Genomic DNA, 19520 nt, shown 5'->3' with positions numbered 1-19520 from the left:
GCTAAGGTCATGCTAAGCAAAATCTCTACCACTGAACTACTTCCCCCAGTGCTATAAGCATGTGTTACCTCAAAATAGGTGAGTTTAAATCATATATAGTCCAATATACATTCCAATAGCTTTATATGGACTGAGCAGAATACATATGTGTATACATACACATATATGTTATGTTGTTATATATATATGCATATAAAACAGGCATCGTGGATTTGAGAGAGCAAGGGGGGTGAATGGAAGTGTTGGTGGAAGGAAATGGAGAAAGCAATTTTGTTATATTTTAATTTTTTAAAATTTAAAATATTCTTTTAAAATGGATGAATATAAGATCCAAGTCTATAAAGCTTTTAGAAGAAAATGTTCAGATGTTCAATAAATTAAGTTTCTTAAGACACAAAAAACCCATGAAGCTTAAAAGTGTTTAACATGTGTAAATATAACATCTGTATTTGACAGATGTAATTGTCATCTCAGAGGCTTACTGCTGAATAAACTCACATTTCTAGTTCTTTCTGAACTCTAGATAGCTGGTTCAATTGTTCAGGCTCAAACTCCTTTCAAAGCTGACTAATTCAATCTGGCTTCCCTCAGCTTCTGACTGAATTGCTTTGCCTCTCCCCTAACTCTGGCAATCTGTTCTAATCTAGCTTCTTCTCATTCTGTCTTCACCTGTGTTTATGTTGTTCTCTCTGTAACCTCTCACTGTCTGTCTTGGTAAAACTGCCATATACACACATCGCCCACTACACCATCCTTTTTTCTGTCTTGCTGTTCTTCGGCTGGCTTTCCTGTCTATTTTTATGTGAACTGGGCATATCCTGTGACTCATTCTGTCAAAATCTTCTGATTTGTCGCTTTGACTGCCACTCACTTAGATGTCACTTTTAAACATGGCCACTTCCTTCTTCAAACTAACTTTGCTTCCATTGTTTGAGATTAAGGATGTGTACTAAGGGCAAGTCTATATTCCAGCCAGAAGGATTGAAGTCGTGTCTTTCCAGCCAGATCACATTGACTTCAAAGGTATGATCCTTTGCCAGAGCAGTCATGTTCCTGGATTAAAACTCCTTTATAAACATGGCTGAAAAACATCTTCAAAAGTCATATCCAAGGAAATGAACAACTCATCTATAGAGTTAAAGAAGATATTCATGAAATGCCTGGCAAAGGACCTATGTGCATAATACACAAAAAGCTCTTAGAGCTTAATAATCATTAAGGGCCCCTATCAGAAAGAGAAGAATGTACTAACTCTTCACCAAAGACAGCCAAAGACTGGGTGAGCTGGATATGGTGATACAAGCTACAGTCCCAGATCTTAGTAGACCAAGGAAGGAGCATCCCAAGTTTGAGGCTATTATGGGTTACAGAAGAATATTAACTTAAACAAATTTCCTCCATCATAACTATTACCACCACCACCACCACCATTACCATTACCACCACTACCACCACCACCACCGACAAACTAGATGAAATGATCATGGCTAGAATAGGCTGAAGCGTGACAGCTTAGTCAATCTTACATATGTAGTGGGTTGATAAGCTACTAATCTCTGTTAATAACTTGGTAATATATTTCAAAAGGCTTGAAAATATTTTGATTTATTTCAGTAGTGCTATTTCCATGGGTATCTATTAATAATTATATCACACATAGGTTTGTTAAAGCAGTCTAAAAATACCCTAAATGGTAGACAATATGAAAGGAAATAAAGTATAATACCCAAAGTCCTCAATAATGGCTTCTATTAAATCTTTAGGGAAAAAAATAACTTGAGGAATTCAAGGTTTAACAATCACTCTATTTTGATGAATGGATTATGGATGATTTTTTGCTTTTATTTATGTTTTCCCAAGTTGCTCAGTGATCTTTTAAATGTTTATCCAGTATAGACTGGATTTCTTTTGTTAATATTAATATTACCTCTTATATTTTAAATTTTTGTTCTTTAATATTAAACATTTATTTACATTAATTTTAGGTAATGATTGATTCTAGTAATAGAAGCATTATTTCTTCTACCATCTCTACAAGTAACTGCTACGTGGAGAGCATCCTGCTCATTGTTCCTCAAACCGTAAGAAGGATGTAGAGCTATCGTTAACATAAGGATTTGGTACTCATGGCAGAGATCTGCTCACTGGCATCCCAGTTCTGAGCACTGTGTAGGGGCTGCTTGGTGTGATGTGTTTCTGCAGAATTTGAGACAATTCCTGAATTCAGGTTGCTTAACTTAGTAATATTGATCCTGGCAGGAAAGCAAGAGTGTGGAACTTGACCATTCTTGACTACGTTTGGAGAGAGGAGAGATCATTTCTTTTACAGATGAGCATGACCCTCTGTCTGGCTGAGTCCTGGGAAATATGTACCAGATGATGTAAAGACAGAAGTAAAGCAATGAGAAAATTTAGATTGTTTCTGTTAAAACAGTCCAATTCATGAATTCTTTTTTCTTTTTTTTTATTGATATATTTATTTACATTTCAAATGATTTCCCCTTTTCTGGACCCCCACTCCCCAAAAGTCCCATCAGTCCCCTTCCCTCCCCCTGTTTTCCCACCCAACCCTTCCCACTTCCCTATTCTGATTTTGTTCTATACTGTTTCACTGAGTCTTTCCAGAACAAGGGGCCACTCTTCCGTTCTTCTTGTACCTCATTTGATGTGTGGATTATGTTTTGGGTATTCCAGTTTTCTAGGTTAATATCCACTTATTAGTGGAATTCTATTAAAATGGGCTATGTAAAATTCATGGCTTATTGAAACATGCTTTCCACATTTCAGCTTTAGAAACCAAATAAATGTAAGTCAGTATTGGTTTCTGATTCATAATATGTATTATGCTATTTATAGGGTAACGATTTTGGTTTATTCACATAGAGTGATGTCTGCGAGGAGGTGGCAGAGGGGTGTCATAGAGGGAATTCGGTGGCAGCAGCTGCCTCTTGCCTCATCTCTAACACAAGGCAGCGTTGCACAGCAGGCTATGTGATGCATGACAACCCTCCTTTCATTCTGTATCTCCTGTGTATATTTATGCATGGAGGCATTGTCTGGACATGGAATCATGGGAATGAACCCTTCACGTAATTTGACCTTTTACTCATAACTCTAGAACTTAATTTCTGTTCTTACCCGGTGAATTCCTAAAGTATTTTGGTCATTGGAGGTTGGTGGTTATCCTTTTGTAGAAAATAGGGTGATTGTTTACATTGCTGGTCCACTGTCTCCCATCACCCCTTACTCTGCCTGTGTCAGGGAAAGAAAGGAAAGTAATTCCTGGGCTGTTCCACCTCTCGCAAAGTAATCATTTCTGTTTTTCATTCTTTTGTGCTTACAACTGAGATTTTTACCCCTCCTCTCAAGAGCTCATCATTTTTTGTTTGCGTTTGCTGGCCTTGGACTCCCTGCCACTAAGACAGATTTAGGGCTGCACAAATTTAATCTTGTTGTTGGTTGGTTGTTTGGAAAGAAAAAAAAAATCCCTGTTTTCCCAACTCAGTTTTAAATCAGAATAGCTCAGAGTTTGTAAATGAAACAGTTTAGAAGCCAAGAACCTCTCTTAAGTTATAAATCCCCATGTTACATTTCTTATGCATGTTCCCTCAGCCCGTGTTTGATACACAGCCAGCGACAGGGATCTGATGCCAACTTTGTGCAACTCTGTACATCTTTGGAATAGCACTGGCTCTTAACTTCTTTATCATATTAACCATAATTCATTTTGTTAGGTATGTACAAATGATAAGATATCTTTACATTTTAAACTTATGAAAGCATTATACATAGTTGTGGGGTGTCTTGTGATGGTTCATGAAATGTCTCTTTAAATATGAAATAGATATTGAAAGAGCATAACCATGCCTCTGCCAATCATCTCTTCGAGGCATCCCTACTTCCTTCCACTTTTGCTTCAGTCTATTGATCATTCTTTATGTACTTAGGGAACAATGAGCCCAGGAGGAGAGGTGGTTTCTAGTTTAGACATCTCTCTCTTTTTACTAATGAAGCTCTGCTTTGAGTCAAGGCTGTGCTGTTTGTGCATGGGGTGGCAATGTCTATTTAGTTGTTCACATGTCGAATGTCCTATTGATTAAAACCATCATTCAGTCTTGCGTCTTTGACCTCAAGCTAATACTTGTTTCTTTGTCTCTGAAAGTCTATCTTGTCAGATGGAGTCATCATTTCAATCATCACCTCTGGCTTAAAAGCATTAGTACCATTAGTACCCAAGGCAATGGCAGCCAAGTTGGGTTATCCAGACCTGTGGATAGGTTTTCAAGCAATATGCATATTAATGCTGGTGTTGGCTAGTTTTAATTTTGAGATTATCAGGACTTTGGAGGGAAAAAAAAGACATATACAAACAATTGTCAAGTTTTATTTTAAGCATGCATAATATATTCTGTAAAAGTCTTGAAGGAAACTGGCTAAATCTTATTAAATCTGTCAGCATGTGGTCAGACCGATGGCTATACATGCAGTACATATAAAGCTCTTCTTCCATAGGCTTGCTTCTGCCTTTTAAACCTTGATTTGTTTAGTTTTGGGTTTTGTGGTTTGTTTTTCTTTTTTTGTAGTGGTTTGAGTAGAGTTGTGTATAACATTTATCTCTGATACTTTTTCTCTTGTCCTCCAAATTATATTTGTCAGAATTATCTTTCAGTGTTAAGAAGTATGGGCTTTGAATAAAACTGCCTAGGTGAAATATAAGCTCTTGAACAGGGCTAGTTAAAGAATTGCTCTAAGCCTTTGTTGCTTTCTGTAAAATCTGAACTAAAACAAAGGCTATTACCTAGGCCATTTGTCAGGGGGAAATAAATTAAGAAACAGTAAATATTAAGCTTTAAACAAGGTATATCTTCTCAGTATTTTTTAAATTATTGTTTTATTTTTGTATAATGTATGTAATTCCAACTTTTAGTGAGATGAACTGATTCAAGTTGTTTAGGAATGTAAAGTTATGAGCACTTAAAGAGGAAGGGCATTGTGGGAGGATTAATTAATACATGACAAGCTTTTACATGGATCAATGCTATTTTTCATAACAATATAAATATAATCTATAGAGTAACTTTTAGTTTCTTTCCTAGGAAGATTACAGGTATGTCAGCTTTCTAGTACTGTACTAAAACACCTAATATTTCTAAGAGGATCAGTTTATCTTAGCTCACAGTTTCAGAGGTACCAGATGATAAGTGGATGAGTGGACCCATTGCTTTTACATCTGCAGAACACATGTGGGGTAGCACAGCGCAGTGCCTCATGGTTGGAGTGTGGTTATAGTGAGCTGTTCACCTCTTGACTGAGAAGGAGAAAGAAGATGGAGAGACCTACATCCCACAGTTGTCTTCAATGCATGCCAAGGCATGATGCATTGATTAAACCTCCCACAAAGCCCTTCGTCTTCAAGTGTTCATTACTTCCCAGTAGTACCAAGCTGGGAACCATGCCATTAACATACCTAGCTCTGGGGAACAGTCTAGATCCAAACCTTGGCAGCAGCATACAATTAAAAAAACAAAAAGTTCTTTAAGTAGTCCTTATTTTCCTTCAAATTAGTTTTCCTGATTGTTTTGAGCAATGAAAAGCTAAGGACATCTGTAATACATTTACCCTGTTGATTAGCAATCATAGCAATGGTTGAGGTTTTGCTTCTTGCCTGTGCAGTTCTCCATGAGAGTTCATAAAGCACCATGCTCTGATGAGCATAGTGTGAATGAAATGTCCTTCATATTCTCAGGCATTTGAATGTTTGGTCCCCAGTTGGTTGCCCTGTTTGTCAAGGCTTAGGAGGTGTGGCCTTCCTGGAGGAGGGAGGTCTCAAGGGTGGGGCTTTGAAGTTTCCAAGTCTGCTAGCTCTGCTTCCTGTTTGCTCTTTTCCTATGAGCTCTCAGCTGCTGTTTCTGCCACCATGCCCATGGTGGCTTGCTGTCACACTTCTTCACCATGATAGCGACAGACTCTTACCCTCTGCAACTGTGAGCTCAAAATAAACTCTTCCTCCCCTGAGTTCTCTTGGTCATGGTGTTTTATCACAGCAATAAAAAAAATCAACTAATGTACTCTACTTAAGAGCTCCTTTAAGAGTCTATTCGTGTAACTAATTAGTCCCTATCTTTATAATGACTCATTTTCTTGAAATGCATTTCACGCTCAAGTACTTCTGAGGCATAAACCAAGAAATTACCTGTACATTAGCTGCTCCTCCTGAGAAAAGGATTCCTCGACCTGATGCAAATCCCCTTCAAGTCATTTCTTTTCATCAATGTTCTCCTCATACATATAAACATATATTCAGTATCGTTGAGTATGCTTAGTGTTTGTTATTGCTGGCATACCCTTATTAATTATTCGTTTTCATTTTTAAGAAATGAGATCTTTGTTGGGCATCAGTGGGAGGAATGGTCCTTGGTCAGGTAAAGGCTCAACAGAGGCCCTAACAAAGGGAAACCAAGGGGGGAGGGAGGAGGGAGTGTGTTGGGTAGAGAAGCATATATGTGGAGGCAGGTGGAAGGAGGAGGGGGAGGGGTTGGGGGTCTTAGGGGAGGGGGAATATGGGAAAGGTTTTACCATTAGCAATGTAAATAAAGAAGATATACAATTAAAAAAAAACCAGAAATGAGATCTTTGTATGTTACTGTCTTTCTTAGTCAGGGTTTCTATTCCTGCACAAATATCATGACCAAGAAGCAAATTGGGGAGGAAAGGGTTTATTCAGCTTACACTTCTGCATTGCTGTTCATCACAAAAGGAAGTCAGGACTGGAACTCAAGCAGGTCAGGAAGCAGGAGCTGATGCAGAGGCCATGGAGAGATGTTCCTTACTGGCTTGCTTCCCCTGGCTTGCTCAACCTGCTCTCTTATAGAACCCAAGAGCACCAGCCCAAAGGTGGTACCACCCACAAGGGGCCCTCCCCACTTGATCACTAATTGAGAAAATGTCCCACAGCTGGATCTCATGGAGGCACTTCACCAACTGAAGCTCCTTTCTCTGTGATAACTCCAGCCTGTGTCAAGTTGACACATAAAACTAGCCAGTACAATTGACCCCTTGTCAACTTGACACACAAACACATCACTATTAAGCCTCAACCCTTACTTTCTTATTCATCCCCAAGATCTAAATTACTTTAAAAGTCCCACAGTCTTTACATATTAAAAGTTCAATCACCTTAAAATGTCCAATATCTTTAAAATTCGAAGTCTTTTAAAAATTCAAAGTTTCTTAACTGTGGGCTCCACTAAAATACTTTCTTCCTTCAAGAGGGAAACATATCAGGGCACAGTCACAACAAAAAGCAAAACTCAAACTCCAATGGTTCAATGTCTGGGATCCAACTCACAGTCTTCCGGGCTCCTCCAAAGGCGTGGGTCACTTCTCCAGCTCTGCCCTTTGTAGCACACAGCTTGTCTTCTAGGCTCCAGCTGCCTGTACTCCACTGCTGCTGCTGTTGGTCATGGCATGGTACTGGCATCTCCAAAACATTGCTATCTTCCACTGTAATTAGGCTTCACCAATAGCCTGTCATAGGCTCTCATCAGGGTAACAAGCCTCTGCTCCTATGCATGACCCCTTCAAGTCCTGGGCCGTCAGTTGCAACTGAGGCTGCACCTTCACCAATGGCCTTCCCTGGCCTCTCACTGTGCCAAGAGCCTCAGCTGCTCTTCATGCACAGTGAGATCCCTTCATGCCTTCAAAACCAGTACTATCTGGGTGACTCTTACACAGTACCAAGTTTAGTCACAGCACAAGATACAACAGTGGCTGTCTTTGGAACACACTTGCTATGCTCTAAGAAAACACTTCCCAGAATATTTCACCTCAGTGATACTGGTCTCTTCTTAATCACTGCTAATTTCTTCGCTCCAGCTAACCAGCATCAATAGTCCCAGTAACACAAAGGTTTGCTTTAGTGGTTCTGGTATCTTGTTAATCACAGCTGATTCTTCAGCCCCAGCTAACCAAAACCACAGAATCTTCACAATCAAAACATGACCCTGATAGAGTCTTTAATCTTCCCTCTGAAATTTCACAAACCAGGTCTCCATTTTCTGCAATGTTCTCAACATTATCTCCCAAGCTCCTATAGAACTTTCCACAGAGCTCTTAACATCCTAATGACTCTTCTAGCTCAAAGTTCCAAAGTCCTTCCACAGCCCTCCTCAAAACATGGTCATGTTGTCACAGGAATACCCCACTACACTGGTACCAATTTGTCTTAGTCAGGGTTTCTGTTCCTGCATAAACTTCATGACCAAGAAGCAAGTTGGAAAGGAAAGGGTTTATTCAGCTTACAGTTCTGCATTGCTGTTCATCACAAAAGGAAGTCAGGATTGGAACTCAAGCAGGTCAGGAAGCAGGAGCTGATGCAGAGGCCATGGAGGGATGTTCCTTACTGGCTTGCTTCCCCTGGCTTGCTCAGCCTGCTCTCTTATAGAACCCAAGAATACCAGCCCAGGGATGGCACCACCCATAAGGGGCCCTCCCCCCTTGATCACTAATTGAAAAAATGCTCCACAACTGTACCTCATGGAGGCACTTCCCCAAGTGAAGCTCCTTTCTCTGTGCTAACTCCAGCCTGTGTCAAGGTGACACAGAAAACTAGCCAGTACAGTTACCAAGGCTTAGGTCAAACTCCTGTCCTCAAGCAATCCTTTTGTCCAGTTTCTCGAATGCTAGATGTCTGGGAACATTTGACTGTACCTAGCTATTGCTTTGCCATTATCAGAACTAATGAAATAAGGGCTGGGGATGTAGCTCAGTTGATTGGGTCCTTACCATGCAGGAAGCCCTGAGTTTGATCTCTAGCACTGTAAACCCCTCCGTATACACTTTAAGCCCAGTACTTAGGAATTAGAGGCAGGAGAAGCTCAAGGTCATCCTCAGTTATCCAGTGAGTTCAAGAGTAGTTTAGGCTATGTCTCAAACAAGAAGAACAATCAAAATACTCTGTTACACAGTTCAGTGTCTTAGAGGATGAGCTGTGTATAAGAATGTTAAGATGAATATGCATATTTATTGAAAACTGGGTAAAAAGATTTTAAGTGGCTTGAGCATATATATACAGCTACAAATGCTTGAATCTAAAGCCTCTGGTCGTTTCAAATTAATGCAAAAGTGGAAGCAGCAAGCAGGAGCTATTAGGAAGACTCACCTTAGGGTAAAGAAGAAGCTGTCCCAGGCAGCTTACAGAGTGACGGTGATCATGAATACGCAGTGTTGAATGTTTGTATCACACAGTGACAACTTCAAACTTCAAAGATTCTATTGTGGAAAGGCTACACCCAGAGAGTACCTCTTATGTTGGATCCAGTTAGGGAATACAAAAACCAGTCATCCCAGTAGACTGTGAACCAAGAGACAGGTACTGCAACCCACCGTGGTGCTCCTGAAACTGTTCTCATCTGTCAAAAGATCAAAATGAGATCAAACGGTTGCATCCTTCCTGGGACCCCTGACTCTGTTTTAGCCAAGGGGTAAACATGTCCTTACTTGCCACATCTAGAATTACTTCTATACTGAGGATTTTGACTTTGACCCTGATTCCTGAGCTCTTTCCTCAGGAGGCTCTTGGCTACATATTCTGTTTGCTTAACTCTGGTAAGTGCTACTTTTAGCCACCCGACAAGCATGCATTATAAATGTGTTGTTTTCCTTGGGCTGGGTTAAGTGTGTCAGTTCAATAAACACAATCCATTTGAGAATAGCTCAAAAATAAAGTTTTGATTTGAGCTTTGAAGCATTACTCAAAGGAAAAATGCTGGAGTAAGACATAGCCTGATGAGGCATCCAGTGAGTAGATTCTCTATAGAAACTGGAGATTAGAGACTGATGTGTGTGTATGTGTGTGTGTGTGTGTGTGTGTGTGTGTGTGTGTGATAGGGATATAGTTCATGGTATTAGAGTTCTTGCCCAGTATGTACAGGCCCTGGGTTCAATTTCCAACAACATGCAAAATACTCAAACTTACCCACTGTAGATGCTATAGACCTGGTGTTTCAGATTGATGTAGAGTGGAACCAGCAGCCATTTTGTGAAAGTGTAGAGTTAATTAATGAGGATCATCTTACAGAAGCTATTGACTTTTTATTTGGATAGAAATGTGTGAGTATTTCTCATGAAACCAGGTTGGACAGTGGGCATGACTGAGTGGGAGTGAACCTGGTTCCCTTGACTCTGTCAGTGTGGAGAGAGCATGGGCCGATGTCAACAGAAGTGGCATCTCAAATGGTGCACGATAAAGAACACAGAGAGAGATGCCTTCCTGGCTTGCAGACCCCACACTTAGGGAGCCACATACTTAGCTGGATGTATTATGATCACCTTGAAATTTTGCATAGTCTTTGAACAAATGTTCAGTTCTGTAATGAGCCTTGGATATTAGGTAGTGTGTCTTAAATTATGCCATTCATTCAGGAGTCTGAGCAGAAGGGCCCCAGCAGTGAAGAAGAAAGCCATCCTGTAAAATCACTAGGTACTTTGTGAAGAATGCTAGACATATTTTCTGTGCTCAGAGGGTAAGGAAATAGGGTACCCATAGCCCCTTCATCTCCCATGGATACCCATGGATAACCACGTCCAGTGCTCTCAGCTCAGTGGGGGCATAAAGGAGAGGAGAAGTCCTTGGATTAAAGGAAAGAGACTGCCATAGTGCCTCCTTCCCACATGGTGGCTTTGGCTAGCTGAATGAGGTAAAAACAACCACAGGGCTCTGGGTGTTTGCATCTCATGCATAGTGACGGAAAGTGAAGTGCAAGATGCCTTTGATTTTGAATATGCATCTCTGAAGTGATGCCTAATCTCTGTGATTGACGATAACATTCTCTTTGAAGAACCTACGACCATGAAAGGCTTTTAACTCCAAAACTCTGGTATTTTTTAAATTTCAAATTATTTTCTGAGAGCCACTGAAAAGCAGTTTGAGGAAACTGAACTTTGTGTGTGTGTGTGTGTGTGTGTTTTTACTTTCTAATCTAATTTGGTAATAGGGGGAGAAAAAAACATGTCACAGCACTTGTGTCTATAGTTTTGGCTGGAAGTCACCTAAAAATGGAAAATCTTAGTTGTGTGTAGCTGTGCTAAAGTACAGAACTGTATGCAGTATTCCTTGAGAAAACATTTGATATTTGAGAAAATTGGTCTTGGTTTCTTGTAATTTGGTGTTTTTATCAGTGTCAGTAAATGTTTTTTAGTAGCTATTTCAGAATGACCTGAGTCAGGAAGAGTAGGTAGTCCTCAGTCTATTTCTACTGCTATTCTTCATTTCATGTAAAACCTTTGTAGACTATTTATAGAAAATTTGCATTCGGTGTTCATTACATAAGTGTGAAATTAACTTTGTCATTGATGGGGCTGACATTTGGAATAAAACAAAGTTGCATTCTTTCCTGGGACTCTGTGAACTCTATGTTAATGCCCTTCAACAATAAGTATATGGTTTTATTTTCTTAATTTTTCTTTAGGCCCTTATAATTGGACAAATTTTTACAAAGCATGAATATATTTTCTTATATAAAGAATTTTACAAATAATTTTTTTTTCCTCAAACATTCTTGATGCCTTTTACACTAGGAAAAATGCAGCAAACTTATTTATGCCTTTAACTTGGCTTGATTACCATTTGAAATATAAATTCTGTCAGGATAGAGAAAATGTTTTGTTAAATTTTTTATTATCTGTGTTTCTAATTTTACTTTGCCTAAAGATTGTTCTAATTATAGAAACTTCTCAGATACAGTATAATTTGATATATGTGTATAGTTGGTAATGACCATGAATTTAGCTTTATTTTAAAATATTCTAAGCACCACATGCTTGCTTGGTACCTAAGGAGTCCTGAAGAGGGAATTTGATCCCTAGAATCTTAAATTCGAGATGGTTGTGAGATGCCTAGTGGGTGCTGGGAATAAAAATTGAGACTTCTGGAAGGGAAGGGATTTCTGGAGCCATCTCTCCAGCCTCATGGATTTTTATGTTAAACTGGAAAAGACTATGCTTCTAATTCAGGTCCTTGAAGGAAGTATCATGGGAACATTTTATTTGAATCATTTTTATTCTTAAAACTTTATATCATTTTAGATATCATTTAGAATCAAACTCATTCTCTCAATGTGCATTTCTCCCCCTCTACCTCTCTCCCCCTCTCCTCATTCCCCCTTCTCTCTTTTATGAGCACATTTGTGTATATGTACATGTGTGCACATGCATAGATTGGAGGTGAATTTGGATGCCCCGTTCTATTGTCCCCTGCCTCATTCCTATAACATTTAGACTCTGCCTAAACTTGGGGCTTGCTCTGTGAGTCTTAAAATAAGTTCCAGGGATCCATCTGTCTTTGCCTCTCAGTGGTAAGGTTGTGTGTGCTGCACACCAGCACATAACATAGGTACCAAGGGTTGAACTCAGATCCTCCTTGCTTGTATAACAAGCACTGTTACCACAGATCAATCTCCCTACCACTGAAAACATTATTCTCACATGAAGTGTGTTAGCCTTCAATAGCCATGACAAAAATATCTGAGACAGTCATCTTAAAAGCAAGAGAGGCATCACTGTGGATCAGTTTCAGCCACATAAGTCCCCGGTATGGTGGTATGGTATGTCAAGGCAGGAGTCTGTTATCCTGGAGACTTGTTTGCCTTGAAGGAAGGTCAGACTGTGAAGTGAAAGGGACATGAAGAGTCTTGTCTTATCCAAATATCACTCACGTGCACATTCCCAGTAGTCTGATTTCCTTCTACCTTCTGAAGAGTCTGTCACCTCCCAATAGCACCAGGGCTTGGGCCCAAGCTGTCCACATGCGGGTCTTTAGGGACACTCAAAATCTAAATTACAGCAAGGAGAAACTTTAAAAACAGGCCAAATGCTTTCCCAGGCTTGTCAGGATTGGGGCCCCTACTGGACTTTGACTTACCTCTGGACAACACTGTTTGCCTTTATAGCAGCTTTGAGTATCACTCGGAAAAGACATCTCAAAACCCGGGGAGAAATATCTTCCTGTTATTTTCATTTATTTCTTCAACTCATTTCTCTAATTTTGTTGTAGGCTCGCAGGAAGGAGGTGTTCATCCAGGAGCGATATGGGAGATTTAATCTAAACGACCCCTTCCTGGCACTCCAGAGAGACTACGAAGCAGGCGCTGGTGACAAGGAGAAGCCAGTCTGCACTAACCCACTCTCCATTCTCGAGGCCGTCATGGCCCACTGCAGAAAAATGCAAGAAAGGATGTCCGCGCAGCTGGCTGCTGCTGAGAGCAGACAGAAAAAGGTACTGAGACATTCGTCTGTTCTTCCTATAGTAGCCAGGAACAGCAAAACCATCTCATGTGGTAGGGGATTATTGAAAAATCACACTTTTAGGAATGATCAGGGTAAGTCCCTATGAGTACACAAATTGGTATCTAGAAATAATGTAACTGTAAAAGTATGACAAAGGAATATATTCATGGAATGGCTAACACTTTCTTTAAAATATAGGTTTGGCAGGAGTGGGCTTCATTTCTCTAGTGCAGTAAAATGCATTTCACCAAACAGTGCCTTCATTCTAGAGTTCAGGCAGGACTCTCCAGTCATGTAGCATCTCTAACACATTTTATCAATTTAAAATACTTCTTTGAAACCACCAACCAAAGAGTTCACATGGAGGGACCCATGGCTCCAGCAGCATATGTAGCAGAGGATGGCCTTGTTGGACATCAAAGGGAGGAGAGGCCCTTAGCCCTGAGAAGGCTTGAAGCCCTAGTATAGGGGAATGCCAGGACAGGGAATCTGGAGTGGGTGGGTTGGAGAGCAGGGCGGGGAGGGGGGATGGGATAGAGTGTTTTCGGAGGATTAAATACATCTTTGTTAGTAGACAGAGTGGGTTATGCCTGCTATCCTAGTACTTGGGAAGCTGAGGCAGGAGGATGGAAAGATGAGGTAGTGCTGAATAATGCGTGAGGCTCTGCAATCTAAAACAAAATCAAAATTAAAGATAGAGTTGCAAATAGAAGTTTTTATTATTATATTCCTTGTTATTTCTTTAAAACAATGAAAGTAGCTGAAGGGACTAGAATGAGAGTTTGCAGGATTGTCAACAAATGTCCTCCTAAAGCCTAGGCTGATGGCAAACTCACCTCTGGGGTTTGACGGCTGCAGAGCCAGAGCTGTCACATCTCTCTTCCTCTAAACCCGGTGCTCCTCCCTCCGCCAAACCCAGTGCTCCTCCCTCTTCCAGGAGCACACTCCTTCTTATACTTCAGTGTGTGTGTCAAAGAAGACTTAGTTTTATATCAGACACACACACACACACACACACACACACACAGTGTTCAGCCATAAAGAAATAGAATTCTCTGTCTTGTCCTAATAAGCTACCAAAACCAATGTTCCCTTTATAAGGAGTAGTAGACCAGAGAGTCGGCTGCTCTCTGATATAATTGGAATTAAAACTGACACTTTCTCCCCGCCATCACTGAGGCATAAAGCAGCGTTTCTAGGAATTTTCTGCTGCATCCACATTTAACACGCGGTAGCGGTAGACAATAGTGTGAATGGGCTTTACTATAAATATTTATGACATCATCCTTTAAGCCCTGTGTTTTTGCTTTAGCCTTATCTTTCATTAACATATGAATGGCAATGTTCTGCTATGGCTGTGGAATAAAAACAGATCTTTTTATCAGTATGTTACATGGCAGAAAACCAAAGCACCTGGTCAGAGGGAGTAAGCGGAGGAGCACAGGGTACCATGATGGGAAGCAAATACTGTTCCCCTGGACTCCACAAGCCTCCTACCCATCCTTCAGATAACCACCGAGGTCTCTAGAGGACTTCAGAACTCCCCACAAACCACACAAGCAGAGCCAGTGTACGGCAGCTGATGTCACTGAAACTCATCTATATTTCTTGGAGCGGAGACATTTCAATTATGTTCTTAACGTGTCCAAACAAGCTGCATCATAATAAATGATTTCTGCTGGATTTCATGCTGCCTTATCAAAACTTAAGAAAATATTTCGTTTTCCTTTATTATGTGAAGTGTGTAAGTCTCAGAATTTTACTTATAGTCTGGACTTTAGCATTTCACTTTTAAGAGAAAATAAAGGGCCCATTTGTAGTTGGATCAAAGGTTTTATTATCTAGCTGACTTTTTTTTTTCTTTAATCAACGCACATCCTGTTTGTTTCTGAATGACTGGGTCATTTCCAACCTGGCTGGCACTGAAAGGAAATTGTTTCTGTCCTATGGGCCCTGAGAGGCTCATAGAAAACAAGCCAGTGGGCCTGCCTCCCCTGTATTACAGGATACAGGAGTTCTTTTATGGTCAGATCCATTGGCTGTGAAGACTCAGTGAAGGGCATTTGGGTGACGATTGCTGCTTTTTTTGTGCTTAAAAAATAATTTCTTCCAGTAGATTTCTGTGTGTAAAAAGACTTAAGATTTGCATTCTTCCCTGGAGGTAATAAAGAAAATATTGGCTGATAAAATCAGAAGCCCCAAAGTTGCCTTTTCTTTTTAAACAAGAAAATTATCTGTCACCTTTAGTTTGGAAAGTAAATATTTTAACCAAATGCCTTCAGCCTCTTTTGTATACAGCAAACTGCAGTTTGAGAAGTCCTTTCTTCTCCTGACATCTCCTTTGCTTTGCTGTGGAAATCTGTGAAGGCAAAGGCCTCAGGTTTTGTGATTCAAGTGTTTGTTATCTGAAACCGACACCTCTCTTGGGTAATTCTGAGACATTTGGCGTATGCTGCTGTGGCTGGGCCTGCAAGGGCCAGAAAGAGCTCTGTGCCCATGCATGTGCTGGCTGCTGCTGAGACTGCTAATAGGAGGGTTAACTGTTCAGTAATTCGTGTGCCAGAGAAATTTGGGCAGGAGTCAATTTGGCAAACAGGCTGAGCCGTTTAAACCACTTTGAATAAGCTAATGAGTAGTCAGCATGGGGAATTTTGCCTGGGGTAATCTATTCCTTGTCCTATGCCAGGAACACAGGGTGAAATGAAATTTGAGGGTCTGTTTTTTTTTTTTTTTTTTTTTTTAATCTTGTTCATCATCTTTTAATAGATCTTTCATTCTAATGTATTTGGACATTTGGGAAGAAAATATGATGTATTTTCAAATATCTTATTTATACTTTGAAAGTATGATTTCTATCCCTGAAATAGGAAGTTTGAGCAAAGCCTTTTTAAAATAGGCCAAAAATCCTATCTTGAGAAATTCAGAGAAGTGATTTTTTTTTTTACCAGTTCCATATTAGATACAGTTTCTTCGAGGTTGCAGCGTGCACAGTTATGTCAGTTTTTTTTTTTCTTAGATTTTTATTTGTTTCAGGATGTTTATGGCCTTTTCTAAGAGATTCCTCAAATCTGTAAGCAGAGTAGATTTTTTTTCTTTATTTTTTATTCGATGTATTCTTTATTTACATTTCAAATGATTTCCCATTTTCTGAGTCCCCACTCCCTGCAAGTCCCATAAGCCCTCTTCCCTCCCCCTGTTCCTCCATCAACTCCTTCCCACTTCCCTGTTCTGGTATTCCCCTATACTGTTGCATTGAGTCTTTCCAGAACCAGGAGCCACCCCTCTGTTCTTTTTCGACATCATTTAATATGTGGATTATTTCTTGGGTATTCCAAGTTTCTAGGTTATTATCTACTTATCAGTGAGTGCATACCATGACTGATCTTTTGGGACTGGGTTACCTCACTTAGTATGATGTTCTCCAGCTCCATCCATTTGTCTACGAATTTCATGAATTCATTGTTTCTAATGGCTGAATAGTACTCCCTTGTATAAATATACCACATTTTTTGTATCCATTCCTCTGTTGAGGGATACCTGGGTTGTTTACAACTTCTGGCTACTACAAATAGGGCTGCTATGAACATAGTGGAGCATGTGTCCTTATTACATGCTGGGGAATCCTCTGGGTATATGCCCAGGAGTGGTATAGCAGGGTCCTCCGGAAGTGCCGTGCCCAGTTTTCTGAGGAACTGCCAGACTGATTTCCAAAGTGGTTGCACCATCTTGCAATCCCACCAGCAGTGGAGGAGTGTTCCTCTTTCTCCACATCCTCGCCAACACCTGCTGTCTCCTGAGTTTTTGACCTTAGCCATTCTGACTGGTGTGAGGTGAAATCTCAGGGTTGTTTTGATTTGCATTTCCCTGATGACTAATGAAGTTGAGCATTTTTTAAGATGTTTCTCAGCCCTCCAAAGTTCTTCATGTGAAAAAATCTTTGTTTAGTTTGGTAGGTACCCCACTTTTTAATCATTGCATTAACTGTGGAGAACAGAGCCAGGTATGTCTTTATTTAGGCAGAAAGGGTAATTTCATTTCCTGACTGGCTTACAGAATTGTTAGTCGATTTACATCACCGTTCGGTATAATCGGGATATTGCATGATGGGCTCTTTCCAGGTAACATCATGGACAGATGCTCTCTGCAGAGCCGGTTGGCAGCCACTGGCTCTTGCTGACAAGCTGGACGCCATGGCTTGCCCCTCTGTCTTGCTGAAGCTGAAGGGCACTGGGCGCTTATTGTCCAGGGATCTACACAAGTCTCTGTAGTCTACGACAGGTACACGTGATGGGCCAAACTCCGGCCACACACCCCAGCTCCAACCTCATGGAAGATCAGGAATGCGATTGATGGACATTGATTCAGACTCTGTAGACTGGAATCATAAAGCAGAGAATTTTCTATAGGAAGTGATTTCTCGTGCCAGACAAAGAAATAACAAGCAATTCCTCCACCCCAAAGCCAAATTATTTTGTTTACTCTTTTCCATGCCCTTTCTTCCTGATCTGCATAATTGCACTTTATCCATCATTTGTATTCAGTGCTGTTTCATTATGAAATGGCTAAATTGTCACACATACAACCATCTTTTAAATTGCTTTTTAGATGTTTATCCATTACAAACAAAGGGGATGGTCATCCTTAACAACATTTTAGGAAGAGGATTTACCATGCTTTACACAGGAAGGGTAATTGTAGCTCATCCCAGGGCCTTTTTGTATAATGTCTTATGGCATTTCAAAATAGACTTTGATGCCCCAAGAACATTGTAAGGCAGCTATGAAGGGGACCTAGAAACACAGAGGTTTGGGTTTGAGTTTACCTGAGTTATTTTTGCCTTACCCATGAAAGCAGCATAACCCTGGCTTCCGGAACTTGCTTTGCCTTTCTTCATTACAAGGAAGAGATAGGAAAAGTAAAACAGAGGCCCTTAAACAAATAGTGACATATTTATCAGATACACAGGGGTAATAATGTCATGAACAAGAGAATATGACAAGGGTCGGAAGATTTAGAAGCAGTAAGGCACTGTTATATGTTGTAGGACTGTGTGTTGCTGCAAACACAGTCTGCTATCTCATTTTGCAAATGGCCACAACCACTGTCCCTCTATTCTCTGCTTTGAATTAGAGGTAAGCACCTATTCGTGGCTGTTGAGCCTACACCTTCAGTTTCCCTCCCTCTCTGTGAATGCACACACTTAGAACCTCTTCATCCATGCCTCCAGTCTGGGTGCTATTCTAGGAGGATCAACCCACCTTCTCACTGTGTGCTCAACAGCCTGGTGATACTGTTCTGCAGAGCTCCTCAGCCCCCACCTGAAAGAATGATACCACTGCACATCAGTGAGACTGAGGGGACTGGACACTTGCTTATGTTTTAATTTAGTATATATCTGAATACTTTACAGTTTTTTTTTTATTAGATCTACTAATGAAATAAATGGAGTTCAGAAGTTTTGGGTGCATTAGAAGTATCTAATCTTTGGGCAACACAGGTAGTCAAGGGGCTTGCTTGCTGGTTACACTAAAGTATGGGGACATCATTAATATTCATATTCTTCACATTTAAGTGAGTACACATTTGCTACTGGAAATATATTACAATTAACCTTTATTTTATATTGACGAGATGAAAACTTAAAGCAGGACAGCATCAAGGCATCCATGGAGAGGATGGGAAGAGACCATGTGATAGGCTCAAAGACTCTTCTGAGAGACACAATGCCAAGATGGAATTTATTTAGTATATGCTATGCCCTATAACATTAGCTCATTTGAACTTCAGTCTATGTATTAGTCAGAATTAGAGAGAGAGAGAGAGATTGATTGATTGATTCAGGGTTCTCTAAATGAACAAAAATTTATAATATGGTCTATTCTATATACTATATTACATCTACATCTATCTATCTATACATACATACATACAAACATACATACATGGTACAGTGGTAAAAAAAAAAAAAAAGCTGAAAACAGCAGGGTAAGGTGGTCTCCGTGGATTCAAGGGCCTCTTGAATTGCTATCCTGCTGCCTAGAGGCTATTTGAGAGTACTTTTTTTTTTATTCGATATAATTTATTTACATTTCAAGTGATTTCCCCTTTTCTAGCCCCCCCCCCACTCTCCGAAAGTCCCATAAGCCCCCTTCTCTTCCCCTGTCCTCCCTCCCACCCCTTCCCAGTTCCCCGTTCTGGTTTTGCCAAATACTGTTTCACTGAGTCTTTCCAGAACC

The 19520-nt window shown here is 40.3% G+C and overlaps 1 protein-coding gene across 1 annotated transcript in view; it reads left to right on the top strand.

Annotated features, from left to right (window-relative positions):
* The window catches only part of Cttnbp2 (cortactin binding protein 2), a 152905-nt gene that overhangs the window by 51724 nt on the left and 81661 nt on the right, over positions 1–19520 (top strand). Inside the window, exon 3 of the mRNA XM_052173270.1 lies at positions 13052–13273. Within this exon, the coding sequence (XP_052029230.1) occupies positions 13052–13273 (222 nt within the window). The remainder of the gene's footprint in view (positions 1–13051; positions 13274–19520) is intronic.

The sequence above is a fragment of the Apodemus sylvaticus genome, chromosome 2, assembly GCF_947179515.1.
Source record: "Apodemus sylvaticus chromosome 2, mApoSyl1.1, whole genome shotgun sequence".
Lineage (NCBI taxonomy): Eukaryota > Metazoa > Chordata > Mammalia > Rodentia > Muridae > Apodemus > Apodemus sylvaticus.
Note: the sequence above shows the minus strand (reverse complement) of the source record. Positions and strands in the feature narration are given on the sequence as shown.